This window comes from Geotrypetes seraphini, chromosome 1, assembly GCF_902459505.1.
Source record: "Geotrypetes seraphini chromosome 1, aGeoSer1.1, whole genome shotgun sequence".
NCBI classification, from domain to species: domain Eukaryota; kingdom Metazoa; phylum Chordata; class Amphibia; order Gymnophiona; family Dermophiidae; genus Geotrypetes; species Geotrypetes seraphini.
This window is the reverse complement of record NC_047084.1, coordinates 88,795,578-88,815,191: the sequence shown is the minus strand read 5'-3', so window position 1 is coordinate 88,815,191 and position 19,614 is coordinate 88,795,578. Positions and strand designations below refer to the sequence as shown.

The 19,614-nt window shown below is 43.6% G+C and overlaps 1 protein-coding gene across 3 annotated transcripts in view; it reads left to right on the top strand.

Annotated features, from left to right (window-relative positions):
• The window catches only part of DYM (dymeclin), a 685,706-nt gene extending 668,182 nt beyond the window's left edge, over positions 1-17,524 (top strand). For all 3 annotated transcript variants that reach the window (XM_033934792.1, XM_033934784.1, XM_033934800.1), the window contains exon 17: positions 15,756-17,524. In XM_033934792.1, the coding sequence (XP_033790683.1) occupies positions 15,756-15,905 (150 nt within the window). In that variant the 3' untranslated portion in view covers positions 15,906-17,524. The remainder of the gene's footprint in view (positions 1-15,755) is intronic.
• Positions 17,525-19,614: the final 2,090 nt, after the last annotated feature.

Genomic DNA, 19,614 nt, shown 5'->3' with positions numbered 1-19,614 from the left:
CGCACTTGGGTTTCTTTTCTTTGTGCTTCTTTTTCAGCCTCACGATGGATCTGCAACAACTATTCACCCTCTTGGCTTCGGAGAGGCAGAAGCAAACGGAAGATTTAAAAGTTGTGTTGCAAAGCAACCAAGACCTCTGGCGGGCGAGCCAAGCCGAGACTGGACGGCGACATGAGGAGTTGGTCAAGTCTATGGAGGACCAAACAAGGACCATGGCACAGCTATTCCAGGGAGTTATTGGAGGGACTGCAGCGGGAGCACCCGCAACTATGGGAGCTTCGATGGCAGCGCAAGGCCTCCACTCCATGCAAGTATGTAAAATGGGGCCTACAGATGCTCCCGATGATTTTTTACATGCCTTTGAACGAATGGCTGTGGCAGCAGGCTGGCCGGAGCACCAATGGGCTACGAGGCTGATACCATGCCTGGCTGGTGCAGCCTTGGCTGCCTATCAGACTCTTAGTCCTGAGCTGGCCAGTAACTATAGAGCCATAAAAAATCATGTGTTGGATTACCTAGGCTTTACCCGGGAACACTATCGCCAGCAATTTAGGGGTTCCATAATGGGAGAAAAAGAAAGGCCCAAGGCTCTTTTTCATAGGTTACGGAAATTAGCTGAGAGGTGGCTGCAACCCTGTCTCGGGGACGCCCAGGCCTTACTTACTGAGATTCTGCATGAGCAGTTTCTTGAGGCGGTGCCTAAGGGTTTAAAGGCCTGGATCCAGAGACAGGGCCAGCGATCTTTGTCTCAGGTAATTGACCTGGCTGAGGCTTACTTGGATTCCCTACACACCTCTACCCCTGGGGGAGAGGCCCAGGGAAGCAGGGGGCCACGTAGGGGCCAGGGAGAGCAAGGGAGGCCTTTAAATAAAGCCTGGGAAAGTAGCCCGATGTCCCTGAGGAAGGTACCTGATACTCCAATGCCCGGGAAGAGCCCCATCACCTGTTTTAGATGTGGGAAGGCTGGGCATATGCAAAAACAATGCCGAGTCAAGTTAACCCTTACTGCCTCCGGTAGGGAGAGTAAGGTTTCTCGGGGGCCTTATGAATTGGAGGTACAAGTAAATGCTCAGAAGATTAAGGCCCTATTGGATACCGGGGCCGAGCAATCCATTATGTCCCGGAATTGCTGGGATCAAGCCCGGAGAAGGGGTCCCTTCAGCAAGATCCCGGGGAAAGCGAGTGTGGTGTGTGTACATGGGGGGAAAAGATCCTATCCGCAGTACCTAATCCCTATAAAGTACGAAGGGGAGGTAAAAGCACTGAAAATAGCGGTTATCCCTAAAGCACACGTCCCCTTGATTTTAGGTCGGGACTGGTCCGCACTAGCAGAATCCCTAGCGCCAAAAAGAGATGTGGGGGAACCAAGTAGGAGAGAGAGACATACTCTGATGGTCAGGGATGACACGCAGGGGAAGTCGGGGGAGTATAGGTCCGGTAGACGGTATTTTCCCCGGAGAGAGAGGACTCAGGGTCGCTGGCGTCCAACGATCAGGTGGGCACCCTTGTCTGAACACGCCCTTGCACCTACCTTTGCATACGAGAAGGCGGCAGGGTGTGATGTCTATGCCGCCCAGGATGCGGTGGTGGAGGCTAAAGGAGGGGTGTTGATACCTACAGATATTCAGGTATCCCCGCCACCAGGATCGTATTTAAGGGTAGCCCCACGATCCGGGTTAGCCGCCCAACACGGTATTGATATCGGGGCGGGGGTAATTGACCCTGACTATCGGGGCAATGTCCTCATCTTAATGATGAACCATGCCGAGGAGGAATTCCAGGTGAAGAAAGGTGACTGTATTGCCCAACTAATATGCGAGCGAATCTGGCACCCTAGGTTAGAACAGTGGAAGCAGTTGGCCCACACTGATAGGGGGGTCAAAGGATTTGGTTCCTCGGGGAGCCCTTCTGAGGGAGAGACCAACACCTCTACTGTGGATATACTCCCGGGCAGCTGGGACGCGGTGGCAGAATTCGGGAAAACGGTAGAACAGCAGTTCGGCAAACTATATCAAGAACTGGCCCAGAGGCAGGTGGACCAGCAGCAACAGTGGGAGGAAGTAGTCCAAGGAATACACGGTGGTTTGGGCACTAGATTGAAGGAGACAGTGGGTCAAACTGACCAGGTGCTGAGGGCCACCCTAGAGAAAAACCTACAACAATATCAGAAGGACTTACAGGCATTAAGATCTAGTACCGAGAGCCTTAGAGAACAGATAGGACATCTCGAGGCCCATGTGGAGGAACAACCGGACCACATAGCAGAAGTAAAAAACATCGCGTGTGCTGTTAGTGAGGTACGGGAAGAAGTAAGGAAGGTACAGATGCAGGTGGAGCTTATAGGCAGGAATGACCTGAAAGAAATGTGTGACTTGATGGCGGGGTTTGATACCCGCCTAGGTGCCTTAGAAGAAGAATACCCTCCAGGGAGGTCACTGACCGCGGATCTGTCTCAGTCGCAAGAATTAATTTGGGATGGAGACTTTTATACTGCGGGCCCCGTTAAACCTTCCCCTAGGAGGGGAGGTAGACATAAGAAACATTAGGTCAGACGCTCTCTCGAATTGGAGAGAAAGAGACACTTAGGCATAGGCCCTCCCCTAGCAGGCATTTAAGGGGGGGGGTATGTGATATGCAGGCTATGCCAGCTAGGGTTGATCCTAGCCCTAAGCCAGGGGCTGGAACATATGACCCTCTGTCTCAGCAGTTTAAACCTCAAGGTGGTTCTTTTCCTGACATTTTTTCCCATTCCACCAGAGGGAGCCGGGGAGTAGAATTACAGGCTTCCCCTCCCCCTCTCCTGCCCAAGGCTTCCAACCGGAAATGTGTTCCAGCTGGGGAGATTGGGCGGGGCTGTAAACTCCTGAACCTAAAGTCTGAGCAGTTAGTAAGGGAGAGGGAGGGTTGTAGGAGAGGAAACCAGTCCCAGGAACAGTTCCCTCTGGCTAGCTCAGGACTAAGAGCTCTGCAGAACCCCGAATGGCCGGAAGGCATGGAGCTTGGAGAAGCCGATGCAGTGCTGTCTCCCAGTTGCTCTGAGGATCCCCAGGATATGGAATTGGGGGTGGAACCAGTCCTGGAAGGACAACCGATGGACATAACCGTTGCCAAAGCAGTGCCCGGTCGACCTAACTAAGAGGTACAGCTATTTCAGTGAACTTTGGGATACTGAATTGTTTTGAATCTTTCTGGCTTTGTGTTTGTTTGGCCAGTGTGGTGGGGGGAATTTTGCCCCACGTTTGAGGTGGGATTGAGGGCTCTTTAATGTGGCATATATCAGCACGTGGAGCACACCACCTGGCCAGCCTTACTACCGGCTGACATAGAGCAGTGCTGGGACACTGCTCCTTTTTTTGGACAAATTTTGTGTTCTGAAAAAACCAAGAAGACTGTTTGTATTTTCCTGCGTAGTGCAGCCAAGTACTTTAAAGTTAGGACTCCAGAGTACAGAGTCTTTCCTTTGCCTTTCTTTTGGAGCTGTTTGGATTTATGATTTTGGCAATATGTGACTAAGAACATTATGCTGTTTTCTTTCTTGTTTGGAAAAGCTCCTTGATTTATTTGAAGGATTCGGGACCAAGGGTATTGGCCCCTTCCTATGGTGGAATTGAATAAATCCAGTCCGGATTTTCGCCTTGACTCCTCTGGTTTTTGTGTTGGTGAAAATCCTGAACCACTAAGTGTATATCCTGACATTCCTTGTGTATCCTACCTTAGGTCACAAAGGCATAATTATCGTCCCTGCCTCCTGGGGCCCCTTGCCCTAAGGGTGCGGACGACAAGTTGTAATGCTCGGATTACAATTTTTAAAAAAAATCTTAAGTAGAGGGCATTACAATAATCAATTGTAGGAATCAAAACTGCATTTATCACTGTTAGCATTGTGTTCGTTTCCTTCTTATACTAGTTTGGACCACCCACAGCTCTTTGGGGGATTTTATTAAAGGAGATGGATGGACAATCTAATGCCTAAAATAAAATTTTAAAATGTAGGAATATGAGGAATACAGACGATCATGTTGCTGACCATAGGGTCAAAGGGGAGGTGCCATAGCTGTGAAATGATGAGCAGTGCAGAAACTTACATGATACACCAGTAATATGGCCCAACACACACAAGCCTATATGAGAAAAATAATAATTTCAAACCACACTCTCAAAAAGTTTACAGCAGACACAAAAACCGTGTCAAACCTACAGAGCTAATCACATATGTGCCTTGAATCCCTAGAATTGGGGCAAGTGGGGATTATCAAGCATCTGCTCTAAGGGTCCTTGCTGTGGAAATTACCGCGAGATAGGAAAAAGCCTCATATCCCCTCCTCCATCCAGACGACTTGGTAAAGTTACAGATAAATAGGAGGCTTAATCAGGGTAGATATAATCACTGGCATAAAAAACCTCCTCGTGTAATATTACACTAAGCAGAAGCCTTATGCAATGCAGTACAATCCTCTAATTGCCAACAATGTACCGGGAGACTAAGAAACACCAGTAATATGAACATTTCAGTTATAACCAACCTATCGAATGGCAGAATGGAAAGGATTTAAATAAATGTGTGGAATAAATATTTGCTATTCCAGATATGTACATACAATATGCCTAACTTTCATACCCCACAGGGGAGGTCTGCCCCGGGCATGGTCTTCCTTGGGGCACTGGCACCCCTCCTTATCTCCACCCCTTTCCCACTCCTCCCCCTGCCTCATGCCCATGCCCCTTCCCTGTACCTTTTTAACTTTGGCGTGAGCAGCGATGGACTTTCTGCCCATGTCAACTTCGGCACTTTCTCTGATGTCACTTCTAGGAGGAAGTGTGACGTCTGAGAGAGCGCCAAAGTGGGCAGCAAGTTTGTCACTGCTCGTGGTTGTCCGTTATATCCGAAAGTCCGTTATATGTGAGTTATATGTGATGATTTTCTGCATGTTTATAAAGGCGCACAGCTGGGACCAGCGGACCTCGTCCGCTATAGACGAGGTTCCGTTATAAGCAAGTCTGTTATAATGAGATTATACTGTAGTAGTTAAAAACAATCGTTTAAAAACACAACAATAGAAATGCATACTACTGTATCAGGACCTTCTGATATAGATAATAAATTTATCAAACAGATTAATCTTTACTGGTTCCTAGTGGTTCATAGACAGTAACGCGGAAGACAAAGGCGCATGCCGACAACTGAGCGCAAGACGGAGGCACGCGCTGAAGAAAAAGACTGTTTTTAGGGGCTGCGACGGGGGGTTTTGTTGGGGAGCCCCCCCCCCACTTTACTTAATACAGATCGCGGCGGTGTTGTGGGGGGTTACTTGTAACCCCCCACATTTTAGTGAAAACGTAACTTTTTCCCTAAAAACAGGGAAAAAGTTACATTTTCAGTAAAATGTGGGGGGTTACAACCCCCCAAAGCCCCCACAACGCGGCGCGATCTGTATAAAGTAAAGTGGGGGATCCCCCCACACACCCCGTCGTAGTCCCTAAAAACAGTCTTTTTCTTCGGCGCGCGCCTCCACGCTGCGCTCAGTTGTCTGCTCGCGCCTCTGTCCCGGCGCGCTTTTGACCTGACACCGTTCCTAGTACATATGCAAATGGGCATAATTACAGCACAGCACGCAGATCACCATGGAAACACACATATATTCTTAGTGCACTGGACATGTGTTAGCCACTGAATCAAATTGCTTATAAGAAGTGCTGTTTCCAGGCATGCGGAGCAGGAGGTTACTAATTCGGCTCAAAAATGACAACGTCATGAATCACCTCAACTATAATTTGAGGTTATATGAAGAGAAAAGGGGAAAATACATAAGCACCTGTATGAAATTATGATTATTTTTTTTTTTTTAACTTTTATAAGCAGAGACTGACAGTTTACTATGACTCATTTTTCCTGTGGAGCAAATTTGGTAAGATGTTGATAGAGTAATTTGGGATATATTTACACATTCCTTCATAAACCACCTCTTTTACATAGCTGCCAAGCATATGGTGTTTCCATGCAATCACTCGATTGTGACCTCTGTTAATAAGTTACGAGTTGAAAATACTGTGATGAAGCTTCGCTGACTCCCTTCTCTGTTTGCATGAGGGCTCAGCAAAGAGCCCAGGACTTAAATGTGTGCGAGTACATAGGAAGTCCCATCTGTTGGATCATCGGTTTGCCGTGCAGTTGCTAAGGATTCTGCAAAGGGGTGTGTGAGCATAAGTCAGGAAAAAAAAAAGACAGGTAGAGATCAAAAGCTCAAAGAAGAGCAACCGAGATGATAAAGGGGATGGAACTCCTCTCGTATGAGGAAAGACGAAAGAGGTTATGGCTCTTCAGCATGGAAAATAGACAGCTGAGAGGAAAAATGATTGAAGTCTACAAAATCCTGAGTAGTGTAGAATGGGTACAAGTGAATCTTTTTTTTTACTCCATCAAAAGTACGAAGACTAAGGCAGTGCTTCTCAACTTAGTCCTAGAATACCCTCTTGCCAGTCAGGTTTTCAGGATATCCACAATGAATATGCATAAACTTGATTTTCCTACACTGCCTCCATTATATGCAAATTTCTTTCATGCATATTAACTGTGGATATCCTGAAAACCTGACTGGCAAGAGGGTATTCCAGGACTGAGTTGAGAAACATTGGACTACAGGGGGGGGAGAGGTGACAAAGGAATGCAACTAAGGAGTTCCTATGTTTGGGCCGGTGTTTCAGACAGTGGTTGGGACATGCAGAAGACCCCAGTGGTTATCGGACAAGGATGGTATGGCCAACTGGAGGGGGTAAGGAGACCTGTCCTCCGTGAAAGTGGTAGAAATTTGGTATCGGTGCCCTGGAGAGGGGGGGTCGGGTGGATGGGGAAATGTTGCATATGGGGTTAATTAATGCACATTCTGTTAAGGCAAAGGCGGTTGTGATAAGTGAAACGATTGAGGAGTATGATTTGGATGTTTTAGGAGTGACTGAATCGTGGGATGGAAGATACTGATATGGTGATTGTGAATGAATACTGTCCAGTGTCGTGGGATAAAGAGGGGTGGAGGGTTTACTGTTAGTGTCTCGGAGAACATCTGGTTCTTAACTTATTGAATGAAGGTACAGTGATGATTAATGTAAATTTTTACTGTGTGCTTTGTTTAGTGTCCTCCAGGAGTGATGGCTTGGCGCAGTGTACCTGACTTTGGATCTTGCTACATATGACAATTTTTTGTGTTTTGTATTCTATTACAGTAAAACCTTGGTTTGCGAGCATAATTCGTTCCAGAAGTAATCCAAAGCACTCGTATATCAAAACAAATTTCCCCATAAGAAATCATGGGAACTCAGACGATTCGTTCCACAACCCAAAAACGTTAATACAAAATACTACACGTACTTGTATTGCAAGACCTCGCTCATTTAGAACAGTCATTACAGTCCTGCAGCGTCAGAGAGAGAAGAACCATTGGCTCAATTGAGATGTTGTGACGCGTGTATACTATATATACTCGTATTGCAAAACTCTGCTCGTTTAGAACAGTCACTACACTCTAGCAGCATCAGAGAGAGAAGAACCATCAACACAGTTGGGATGATGTGACGCGTGTATGCTGTATGTACTCGTATTGCAAGACTTTACTCGTTTAGAATAGTCACTACACTCTTGCGGCGTCAGAAAGAGAAGAACCATCGACTCAGTTGTGATGTGTATACTTATGTACTTGTGCTTGTCTTGCAAAACACTTGCAGTCCAAGTTACTTGCAATCCAAGGTTTTACTGTATTTGATTTATATTTCTGTTTGTACATGTTGCATGTTGAAATTTATTATGTGCGTTAACCTGTGATTCACTTTGTATAAGGAGAACAATAAATAACCAATACAATATGTAATGTAATGTAATTTATTTCTTATATACCGCTACATCCGTTAGGTTCTAAGCGGTTTGAAGAAAATATACATTAAGATTATAAATGAGAAGTAAGAAGGTATTTAAAAAATTCCCTTACTGTCCCGAAGGCTCACAATCTAACTAAAGTACCTGGAAATTAATAAAGAAGAGAAAATAAAGATGGTTGAAAAAAGAAAAATTCTATGTGAACTTATAGGATGGAAATTAAACTGACAGTGAAGAACTGTATGAAAAATACATATGGAATGCAGTTAGAGAGGGTAGGTTACAATCTATTTATGGTATTTGTTTAATTGGAAGGTGTTAAGGTGGGTAATTTGGGGGAAGGTTATCTGAAGGTAGGTGAATCTTCTGGAGGTAAAAGAGGAGGGGTTAAGATATTTGGATGAATTTTTTGAAAAGCAGGGTTTTGATTTCTTTTCTGAATGTTTTGAAGTTGTCTGATATTGTCATAAGATTGGAGATGGAATGGTTGATTTTTGCTGCTTGTGTTGCCAGAAGGTTGTCAAACATTTTCTTGCGTTGTGTGCCTTTGAGTGGGGGGAAGGCGAAAGGGTTCGAGGTTCTTCTGTGTCTTGAGGTGGAGATTTGGTTTAAGCGGTTGTTTAGATAGGAGGGGGAAGAGCCGTGTAATGCTTTGAATATCAGGCAGTGGAATTTGAATTGGATTCGTGCTTGTATGGGTAGCCAGTGAGAGTCTAAGAAGGCAGTTGTTATGTGATCATATTTTTTGAGTGAGTAGATCAATCTGAGGGCGGTGTTTTGTATGGTCTGGAGTTGTTTTATCATAGTGGCTGGACAAGGAAGATATAGGGAGTTGCAATAATCCAGCAGACCTAAGACTAGGGATTGGACGATTAGTCTAAATTGTGCTTGGTCAAAGAATTTTCTGATTTTACGGAGATTTCTCATGGTTAGAAAAGCTTTCTGGGTTGTTTTGTTGATCTCAATGAAGTTACAGAGAAATACTTTTAAAATCAATAGGAGGAAATATTTGTTCACTCAGAGAATAGTTAAGCTCTGGAACGCATTGCCAAAGCAGTGGTAACAGCATTTAACATAGTTGGGTGTAAAAAAGGTATGGACAAGTTCCTGGAGGAAACGTTCTTACTTTGCTATTGAGACAGACATGGGGGAAGCCACTGCTTGCTCTGGGATCAATAGCATGGAATGTTGCTACTATTTGGGGTTTTGCCAGATACTTGTGACCTGGATTGGCCGCTGTGGAAACAGGATACTGGGCTAGATGGACCATTGGTCTGACCCGGTATGGCTATTCTTATGTTTTTATCTACCATACATGTAGCAGTTCCCTGGACTTGACATAAAGGAAGGAAGCCTTCCTTGCAAATACACACTAAGTAAGTTAAACAGGTATTTCTGAATAACATTTAGGAGCAATGCTAGCATCTATGCATGTAAGTGTGTACATAAATGCATAATTTCTAGTATTATTCACATTTGCACGCAATGAACCAGATTCAGTAGATAGAAACATAGAAACATAGAAGATGACGGCAGAAAAGGGCCACAGCCCATCAAGTCTGCCCACTCCAACAACCCTACCCCCTTGAATTTACCCCCCTAGAGATCCCACATGTGTATCCCATTTCCTTTTAAAATCCTTCACGCTGCTGGCCTGAATCACCTGAGGTGGAAGTTCATTCCAACGATCGACCACCCTTTCGGTGAAGAAGAACTTCCTGGTGTCGCCATGAAATTTCCCACCCCTGATTTTCAGCGGATGGCCTCTTGTGGCAGAGGGGCCTTTAAAAAAGAAGATATCATCCTCCACCTCAATACGGCCGGTGATATATTTAAACGTCTTTATCATGTCTCCTCTCTCTCTACGTTCTTCAAGTGAATATAGCTGCAATTTATTCAGCCTTTCTTCATACGGGAGGTCTTTGAGTCCCGAGACCATTTTGGTGGCCATTCTTTGAACCGACTCAACTCTCAGCACATCCTTTTGGTAATGTGGCCTCCAGAATTGTACACAATACTCCAGATGAGGCCTCACCATGGATCTGTACAATGGCATTATAACTTCGGGCTTCCGGCTGATAAAACTTCTTCGGATGCATCCCATCATTTGTCTTGCCTTTGATGAAGCCTTCTCCACTTGATTGGCAGTCTTCATGTCTTCGCTAATGATCACCCCCAAATCACGTTCCGCCTTGGTCCTAACTAAGGTTTCACCATTTAGTGTGTAAGTTTTGCATGGATTCCTGCTGCCGAGGTGCATGACCTTACATTTTCTAGCATTGAAGTTTAGCTGCCAAGTCGAGGACCAATGTTCCAATAGAAGTAGGTCCTGCGTCATACTGTCTGGTAAGGTGTTCTCACTTACTATGTTGCATAGTTTGGCGTCATCGGCGAATAATGTGATTTTACCCTGAAGCCCCTGAGTCAGATCTCCCACAAATATGTTGAAGAGGATCGGGCCCAAGACCGAGCCCTGAGGCACTCCACTGATCACCTCCGACGTTTTTGAAGGGGCACCATTTACCACCACTCTCTGAAGTCTACTGTTTAGCCAATCACCGACCCATGTAGTTAACGTCTCTCCCAGTCCCATTGATTTCATCTTGTTCAATAGTCTGCGGTGCGGAACGCTATCAAAAGCTTTACTAAAGTCTAAGTAAACGACGTCCAGGGACTCACCCACATCCAGTTTCCTTGTTATCCAGTCAAAGAAACTAATCAGATTGGATTGGCAGGACCTGCCTCTGGTAAATCCATGTTGGCGGGGATCCCGTAGATTCTTCTCGTCTAGGATTGTATCTAATTTATGCTTAATTAGTGTTTCCATGAGTTTACTCACTATGGATGTGAGACTCACCCAGCTTAATTCTCTAAAGGGTGCCCCAGGTTCAGCGCCCAATATTGAACAGCGCATAGCACCGATTCTTGTGCAGAAACCTGGTGCCCAACTTAGACGTGCATCCTGACTATGCTGCTTGGCCAAATAAATGCGTTTTTCCCAGAAAAGAAATTAATTTAAAACTCAGGGGCTGTTGCCAATAAAAATTGTTTTAATCTATACCTTTTCTTTGGCAAATCAAAAATTTTAATATAAATTATTTGCAGCTATACTTCACAATTTAATTGTAATACAAAATAATATAAGAAAAATTTGCTTTTAAAATTAAAAACGAAGACCCTGAATTGGACTAGGAAGGAACGGCATGGAGCTTAACCAGTCTACCAGTCCCTCCTAGACCAAAGGCTAGGCTCCATACTACAAATTTTGTAACCCTTTTCCATCTGCAATTGTCAGAGTCAATTTATTATCTTGGTCCCAGGGTAACCAAATTCAGTTCTTCCTTCTTACTACCTCTGGCCTCAATGTGAAAATACCTGCTGACGCCTAAAGGAATTTTATGGCCCTTTATTTTGGGACTCTGAAGCCCACTTTCCTTTCCCATCTCTTCCTTACAGGCGCCAAAAATCTCATGGGCCAAGGTATGATCTCCTCAGGTATATTATCACATGTCAGGAAGAGCCATCTGAATGGAAGCTGCTGTGGCTCAATGGGTAAAAGCCCTGTTCTCATGGGTCATGGGTTTGAATCCCAAGTATGGTCAGCTCCCCCAGCACATATTCTTATTTTATTAGTGGCATTCTACCTTCCAGGTGCACCTTGATGATCTCACAATGAGGTTACCATTGTGCAACTGGAGATGTCCATTTGCTTTGAACTAGAAGCCATGGTGAGGTCTTTATCTCCTTTTTCTGTTCTTAACCTTTTGGAAATGAAGTTATCTATGCAAAAAAAATTTTCATGAGTCTTGCTTGCTTAATGCAGCTCTTTCAAGATTTTGCACATTGCAGCACTCTTTACTCAGAAAAAGAGAAGCTTTTTAAGTAAGCAATATAAAGATATCTTTATCATGAGCTGTGCTTGTTAATGGATCTTTTCCTATAATTAGCAAATACCATTGCTGTTTGCCCACAAAAATAGATGTTGCATTCAATATATCTGTATTCATGTGCCCTGTTTATGTGGCGCACATTATTAAATGTATTTTGAGCTTAATAAAGAAAAATAAAAGCCCCATAAACCTATTTAGCAGAACGCATGGGAGAAGTCCAAAGCCCACCTAAGTCCCGTCCACCTAACTCACGTTTATCAACCGCGCAAGTCGTGCTCAAAAGTAGACCTGCTTTTCAATCGCCTAGACATAAGGTAGACTAACTCATAAATATGCTAATCTCACTAAAGACGTCCACATCAATTGCCATGTCTACTCCATGACCACGCCTACTTTTTGGGCGCAGCTTTTTCTGATGGTGTCCACAAAATTGTGGACGTCTATTTGTAGAATCGCGTCCAGCGTTTGGACATTTAAGTTCCAATTAATGCTTGTTAAAGTCATTAATTGGCCTTATTATCCACTTTATTTGCCGATGGACGTCCAAATCATAGACACCTACAGTTAGGCATCCTTTACAGAATCTACGCCTAAATAAATTTGAAAATTGAACACACACTTTTCTTCCCTAGCCTAAATACATCCCTAGAAACACTTCAGCTAGAAGTGTGCAGTGGAAGCTAGTGCATTTTTTCATCCAGGCCTGAGAAGGGGCATTGGGGTGGGGGGGGGGTCAGACTTCAGACAAGCCAGTTTAACCAATAACTGGTACTGTGCACGGCTTAAGAAACCCTATTTCAAATAACAAACACATAATAAAAGTTGAAAACCATGTTCAAAATGTTTTATTATTTGATGGCACTCTCAAAATGGTTTAGGTCTGTTCTTTAATTGATTGGAAGACCTCTCTGACATCCCAGATGTTACAAGATATCATATGGGGTATTTCAAGAGCATTCTTCCCTTCAAGCTAGTGCTGAAGATTGCTGAACATAGTTCTGCCAGGTAGTGCTCTGCCTCAGAGTTGTTTTTTGGGACTTCCTGTGTAACCTGGGAGTTGTAAAGATTCCACAATGTCTTATTGGTGAAAATAGGAATTCTAGAATTTGTCTAGTTTCATGAATAAGGGCCACTAGAGCTGGTGTAATCTATTCCTCCTTAATTCAACCTACTACTACTATTTATTTATAGAGTGCTACCAGATATACGCAGCGCTGAACAGAGTCACGACTGAGATAGTCCCTGCTTGAAAGAGCTTACAATCTAAACAAACAGGATGCCAGATTGAGGGATACAGTTAGGGGGGTATGGTTAATCTGCCGACTAGGGTGGTGAGCCTAAGAAAGATTACTTCCTTTATTGTAACAATTATATACCAGCTGTTATCGTAATTCTCTTCAAACTAAATGCTGCAGCTATAATTACCCAATCGTAAACATTTCTGGAAACAGCCTGATACGTTCTTTGGAAAAATGATTTTCTTTTAATAAGTATTTTAAGCTGTAGCTTTAGCCACAGGTTTGGAATTCTAAATTTAGAGAGACACTTTTTATGCACAGTCATTTGTAATAAAGGGTCATGGATTTGAAATACCACCTTTCTGTGGATACAACCAATTCTATTTACATAGATCAGTGTCTCGCAAACTATCCACAGCTGTGGCACTCTAAACAGCGGCTGGAGGGCACCCGGAAGTGTGCAGACGTCAACACAATGATGTCAAATGCATAGGAGGAGCCTTAGGTGTCTGGGCCAATCAGAGCCTTAGGCCCCTCCCTTTCACATCCAGGGAGGGTCCTAAGGCTCTGATTGCACTGGGGAGGTGGAGGCCTGCTATTTTGTAAGAGAAGGACCTACTGGCCGGAGGTAGGAGGCATCCCTCTGGCCGGCTTATTTGTGCGTTTATTCTGCACATGTGCTGACCTCTAGCACCTGCGATTGGCCCATGCAAATTTAGCAACCCTACATGACTCTCCACCAACCTCATTTATATGTACTTTTTTTTAAAGAATGACTCGCCTTTTTTAAATAATTACAGTAGTAGCGCGACAGCAGCCTGTCAGATTTTACCGACAACATTTGAGAACCTTCCCCTAAATATGCTATATTTACACCCTCCTAAATAGATTCTGTTCCAACTAAGCAAACTAATTACCGTGTTTCCCCAAAAATAAGCTTTAGCTTGACTTTCGGGGTAGGTCTTAATATAAGCCCTACCCCAAAAATAAGCCCTAGTCCCGGGATTCGCCGACAGCATCTTCTGCTCCCCCACCGCTACCCCCACCAAGCAGCTGACCCCTGCTGACCCTCCATCCTTCCCTCCCCGCTGACCACGAGCAAGCCCTACCTTCATCCAAAGCAGCGTCAGGCCGGCAGCACTCTAAACAGGCTGCTTCAGCCTTGTCTATTGGGGAATTCACTCTGCTACGTTACTAATGACGTCATCAGTAATGCGGCAGAGTGAATTCCCTGATGGACAAGACTGAAGCAGCCTGTTTAGAGTGCTGCAGGCCCAACGCTGCTTTGGATGAAGGTAGGGGTTGCTCGCGGTTGGCGGGGAGGGAAGGATGGAGGGTCAGCAAGTGTTCGGCTGCACTGTGGGAGCAGGGGAGGTGCTCAAGGGTTCAGCTGCACAAGGGATGGGAGGGAAGGAAGTATAGAAGCTGGACAAGGGTTCTGCTGCACGAGGAATGGCAGAGTGGGAAGGATAGAAGCTGGGCAAACTTCTACTACACAGGGGGATGGGAGGGAGGGGAGGAAAGATGCTGCACATGTGGGAGAGAGAAAGGAAAGAGGAAGAATTGGGGTGAAGGAGAGGAAGGGAGAGATGATCATGTGCATACCTAAGACCTATTGTGTTTTTTGGGTCCAAAATTAATATAAGACACTGTCTTATTTTGGGGGAAACACAATACATGCATCCTAATTTTTCTGACGATGTGTACCATATTCACAGTATTTACACTCCCAAAATAATTTTAGTTACTCTAATTCTAACTTATTTTAGAACTGTTACTAAATTCCTCATATCTTAAACATTTTTTGAAAGATGTACTATGTGTATATAGTCTTGACTTGTCCTCCTATAATGTTCCCAGTGGGAGGGTGGGAGCCTACTATTTTATAAGAACATAAGAATAGCCTTACTGGGTCAGACCAATGGTCCATCAAGCCCAGTAGCCCGTTCTCACAGAAGCCAATCCAGGTCCCTAGTACCTGGCCAAAACCCAACAAGTAGCAAAATTCCATGCTACCGATCCAGGGCAAGCAGTGGCTTCCCCATGTCTTTCTCAATAACAGGCTATGGTCTTTTCCTCCATAAACTTGTCCAAAGCTTTCTTAAATCCAGCTATGCTATCCGCTCTTACCACATCCTCTGGAAACGCGTTCCAGAGTTTAACCATTCTCTGAGTGAAAAAAATTACTCCTATTGGTTTTAAAAATATTTCCCTGTAACTTCATCGATTGTCCCCTGGTCTTTGTAATTTTTGACGGAGTGAAAAATCGATCCACTTGTACCCATTCTACTCCACTCAGGATTTTGTAGACTTCAATCATACTTTTGAAAAAAGCTCTTCATTTTGGACATTTTTCCTGTTCAAACGGGTCTATGAGATGGACGAGGGGGTTTTTGGACATTATACTTGGGACATTCCAATTCTGACTTGGACAGTCTTTCAAAAATGTCCTTTCACGTTTGAACTACAGAAAGGCAATATATAAAGAATCCAATGGCTTTCCTTTATGGATAGAAGCACTTTGTCATGATTTTATTCTGCCAGTATTTTCCCACTGTTGTCTCTCACTTTCATATTGGTCCCAGCATCAGCCGATGTTTTGGCTTCACCTGCATAAGCGGGAGTAAATATAGATATAAGTTGCTGAACCAGTGCCAAGTTTTCTAATAAAACACAAAAACATTTTTAGCAGGCTGCATCAATTTGTGCATATAAACCTAATATAAAATGATGACTTAATGAGATCATTTTTTTTCCCACCAGAAATTCCCAGATTTGAAGTTTAAATATGTGGAAGAAGAACAACCTGAGGAGTTCTTCATCCCATACGTCTGGTCGCTTATTTACAATTCTGCAGTGGGGCTGTACTGGAACCCAGAGAACATCCAGCTGTTCACAATGGACTCTGGCTGAGAGGAGAGAATGGAGACCCAAACCTGCAGAGACAGACCATCCTACGGACAAGAAAACTCTATAGAGTCTCTGAACCAGTGTGTGCTTGCAGAGAAGAAAGCTTGCCAGTGATTCCAGCGTGCAATATACCTTCAGCTATTCACTACCAAACTGCAGTAAAGCATTCAATAGAAATTAGTGATGGGTGAAAGGGAAGATTGGTATGCAATATGCCATGCATATTTATACACTTAAAAATCTAAATAGCTAGATGTCCAGTGAAAAGATTTCAATGGTAGAAAGAAAAATTTAATATTTTTTACAACAAGGATAAGTATACAGGGATTATAAAATTGTGGTAAGTAATTAATCTGTGTTGGGTACACATACATATTTTGGTTCCCTCTTGTCTAGTACAAAATTTGGACTTTTTGTTTTGAACTGGATAAAATCATTTGTGTCGGTCTGCATGATGCTATCTGTGCTCCATCCATGTGTGGATTAATGGAGAGCTGTTTGGTTTAAGTGAGGCAAATATAGAAAATTCACGTAAGTTCAATGCAAGGCGGTTTACAATAAGTTATAAATAATTACATCAATCATCCAAACATACATCAAGACCCCAAAAACAAATCCCCTCTATGGGTGATAGTCTCGGAAAAAGCTGCAGCTCTTGCCTCCCTAACATTGCGTGACATTTTGAAATTCAGGGTTTAAGGTCACTATTTCCATAAAGGATATTTCCCAGTGGATCAGAAGATTTAAAAGGGTCCTTTTTCTGTCTTCCTTTTTAGAGGAGGATGGCAAGAGAGATAATGGTTTCAAACTTCATAATTCAAATTTATAATGATCATTTTATATCAGTTTAATAAGAATATCGTCCTGGATTTGCCGCTGTTGCATTTCATGATTAAACCAGATCAACTTGGTATTGAATACTGCAAAGCAGCAGCAAAAGAAGCTAAAATGATCATAATTTTTTTAAGTAATTAGATTTGGGTACAATTTTCATGTAAGAAAAATGTCATTGTAAAAGAAAGAATTCAGGTATGCTTCTACTGATTTTAAAATCTCTCTTCTTTCAAATTTCACATGTACACCTGTATCTTGCAGTAGAATTCTGTATAGAGAGATCCACACATATAGTACTCTCCCGATATTCACGGGGGTTCCGTTCCAGGAACCCCCGTGAATGTTGAAAAACCGCAAATACGGTTTTTAGGCAGGGGAGACAGGAGAGGCAGCCGGAGCGCCGGCGAGTGAAGGAAATCTGCTCTGACAGCCTCTTCCTGTACTAAAGTCAGGCCTCACCAATCAGGAGCTGCGTGTCAAAGCAGCCCGGTCATTCGTGGTCGGAAAATACCGTGAATGACCAGGACCGCAAATCGCAGACCTTGAATTCATGGGGGAGTATTGAACACACATCCCCATGTACCCCCCATCCACCCATCCTACCAACCACCCGTATCTAGAGCCATCTCTTTGAAATCATATTTAGTTAAATGCATTGCTTACCTAAATGCAGACAAAAATAGTGGGAAAGTCTTATTCACAGGTAGCAAGTCTTCCTGTTCTTTGCCCAGCAAAGTATGTTTTTAATGGCTGTCTTTAAAGATAAAATGAAGCACATTATTATTTGATTTTGACAATCCAAAGAGTGACTGTGTTCCTGAAAAGGATTTGATAGAAGTGTTTCTTTTGTCTGTTCACCTGAAAGTAGTGCTCTATTTTTTTCTAAGAAGAATTAGGAGGCCAGGAACAGACTGAACTATGGTTTATATTTATTTGAAATTATGACTTTATGAGCATAATGATGTATGCATTTCCTACTTAGAAGTTATTGGGTCCTTCAAACAACTGGCCTCTCATTTAAAAGATGGAAAATGATGCTGCTTGACTTTCTGTTTGGCTTCTTTTGATGCTTTTGAAAATAAGAGGGTTGGCTTTCTTTGTTTGTAATGTTTCTGTAACCTTTTTTTTTTTTTTACAGATCTTAGAGGTTATTTTACTAAGCTATAGTAGAAAATGGCCTTAGCATACTCTTAAACAGTTGTTATTTTGCAGAATTTGAACACACAGAAAAGTGTATCGACTTATTCACAATTTAATCTAGTATAAATAACATCCTGCTCAAGCCGTTAATACGGATGCCCTAATTTGAAGAAAACTTTCCCAAATAATAAATTCACTAGGAGGTTGAGGTATCATTTAGAGCAGTGTTCTTCAACCTTTTTACACTTATGGACCGGTAGAAATAAAATAATTATTTTGTGGACCGGCATCAGTCCGCGGACCGGAAGTTGAAGAACACTGGGCTAAGTCATGGGCCAGACCCCGCCCATCTCTATCCAATCTTCACCCCAGACCCCGCCCCCGTAATAGTACTAATTGTAACACTATTTTTTCCATTCATTTTTCACAGATACACACAATATAATCTTATTAACAACACATAATGGTTAACCACAAAATTAAACTACACAAAGCACACTGACAGGAAAATTGACATAATTCAATCACTAAATTCAAAAATAAAATCATTCCCCCCTACCTTTGTTCTCTCCCTCCCTTTATGCTATGCCTTACCTTCTGGCCTGCTCCCACCTGGCCATTATATGCCGCCCCCGGTGTTATCTTCAGGCCGGTGTTATCATCAGGCCCAAAACAGTGTTTTTTCAACTGCTGGTCCACAGTGCGCTCAGTGTGGCATTAATCTTCGAGTCGGCTCCCTCTTCCTCACTGATTCAGTGCACAAAGCTGTGGGCAGCGGCTCATAGCATGTCCCGCACCTCATCTGGAAGCCTTCCCTCTGACGTTGCAACGTCAGAGAGAAGGCTTCCAGTTCAGGTGCAGGACACATGTAGGAGCCGCTGCCCGTGGCTTTGTGCACTGAATCAGTGAGGAAGATGGAGCCGACTCGAAGATTAATGCCACACTGAGCGCACTGTGGACCAGCAGTTGAAAAATACTGTTTTGGGCCTGATGCACTTGGTGGCCCTGTGGACCGGCAGGAAATTTCTGTGGACCGGCAACAGTCTACGGACCGGTGGTTGAAGAACACTGATTTAGAGGCTTAACAGCTCAGTACATAGAACCTCTTATAACATATATGTTATTTCAGGTCCTTACCTGTATATATTGATCACCATATAATCATTTACCTCAAACCCCCATCCCACCCTTATACATAAACTCTGTTTGTGTCTAACTAGAAAGTTTTATACTGTTTTTGTATTTTTTGCTCCATAAGACACACCCTAGATTTAGAGTAGGAAAACAAGAAAAAAAACATTTTGAACCAAATTGTGTACTAACATATACCAGGCTCTGCACCCAGCCCCCTCTCCTACTAATTGTAATGTAATTATTTCCTTTCATTTTTCATACACATACAGCAGATATAAATTCTCAAAACTGACACATTTCGATCACTAAATTGAAAATAAAATAATTTTTCCTACCTCAAGGCCCAGTCCAGCAAGGAGCACAATCTTCGGGCACCAGCACCTCCTGTGGGTTGGTGCTGCGTGCCGGTGCCAGATGGGGGTAAGGCTTCAGTTTGGGTGGGTGGGCGGGCATGAGGGGGGGGTGATGCCAGTTCACAGGGGGCGCTATTTGCAAGTGGGGGGGGAGCGATGCTGGTTCGCGGGGGGGGATGAGGAAGTGCACCAGTGGCCTCAGGAAGGGGGTCTTTTGGGGATGGGGTGGGGTGGGGTGGAGCAGTGCCAGT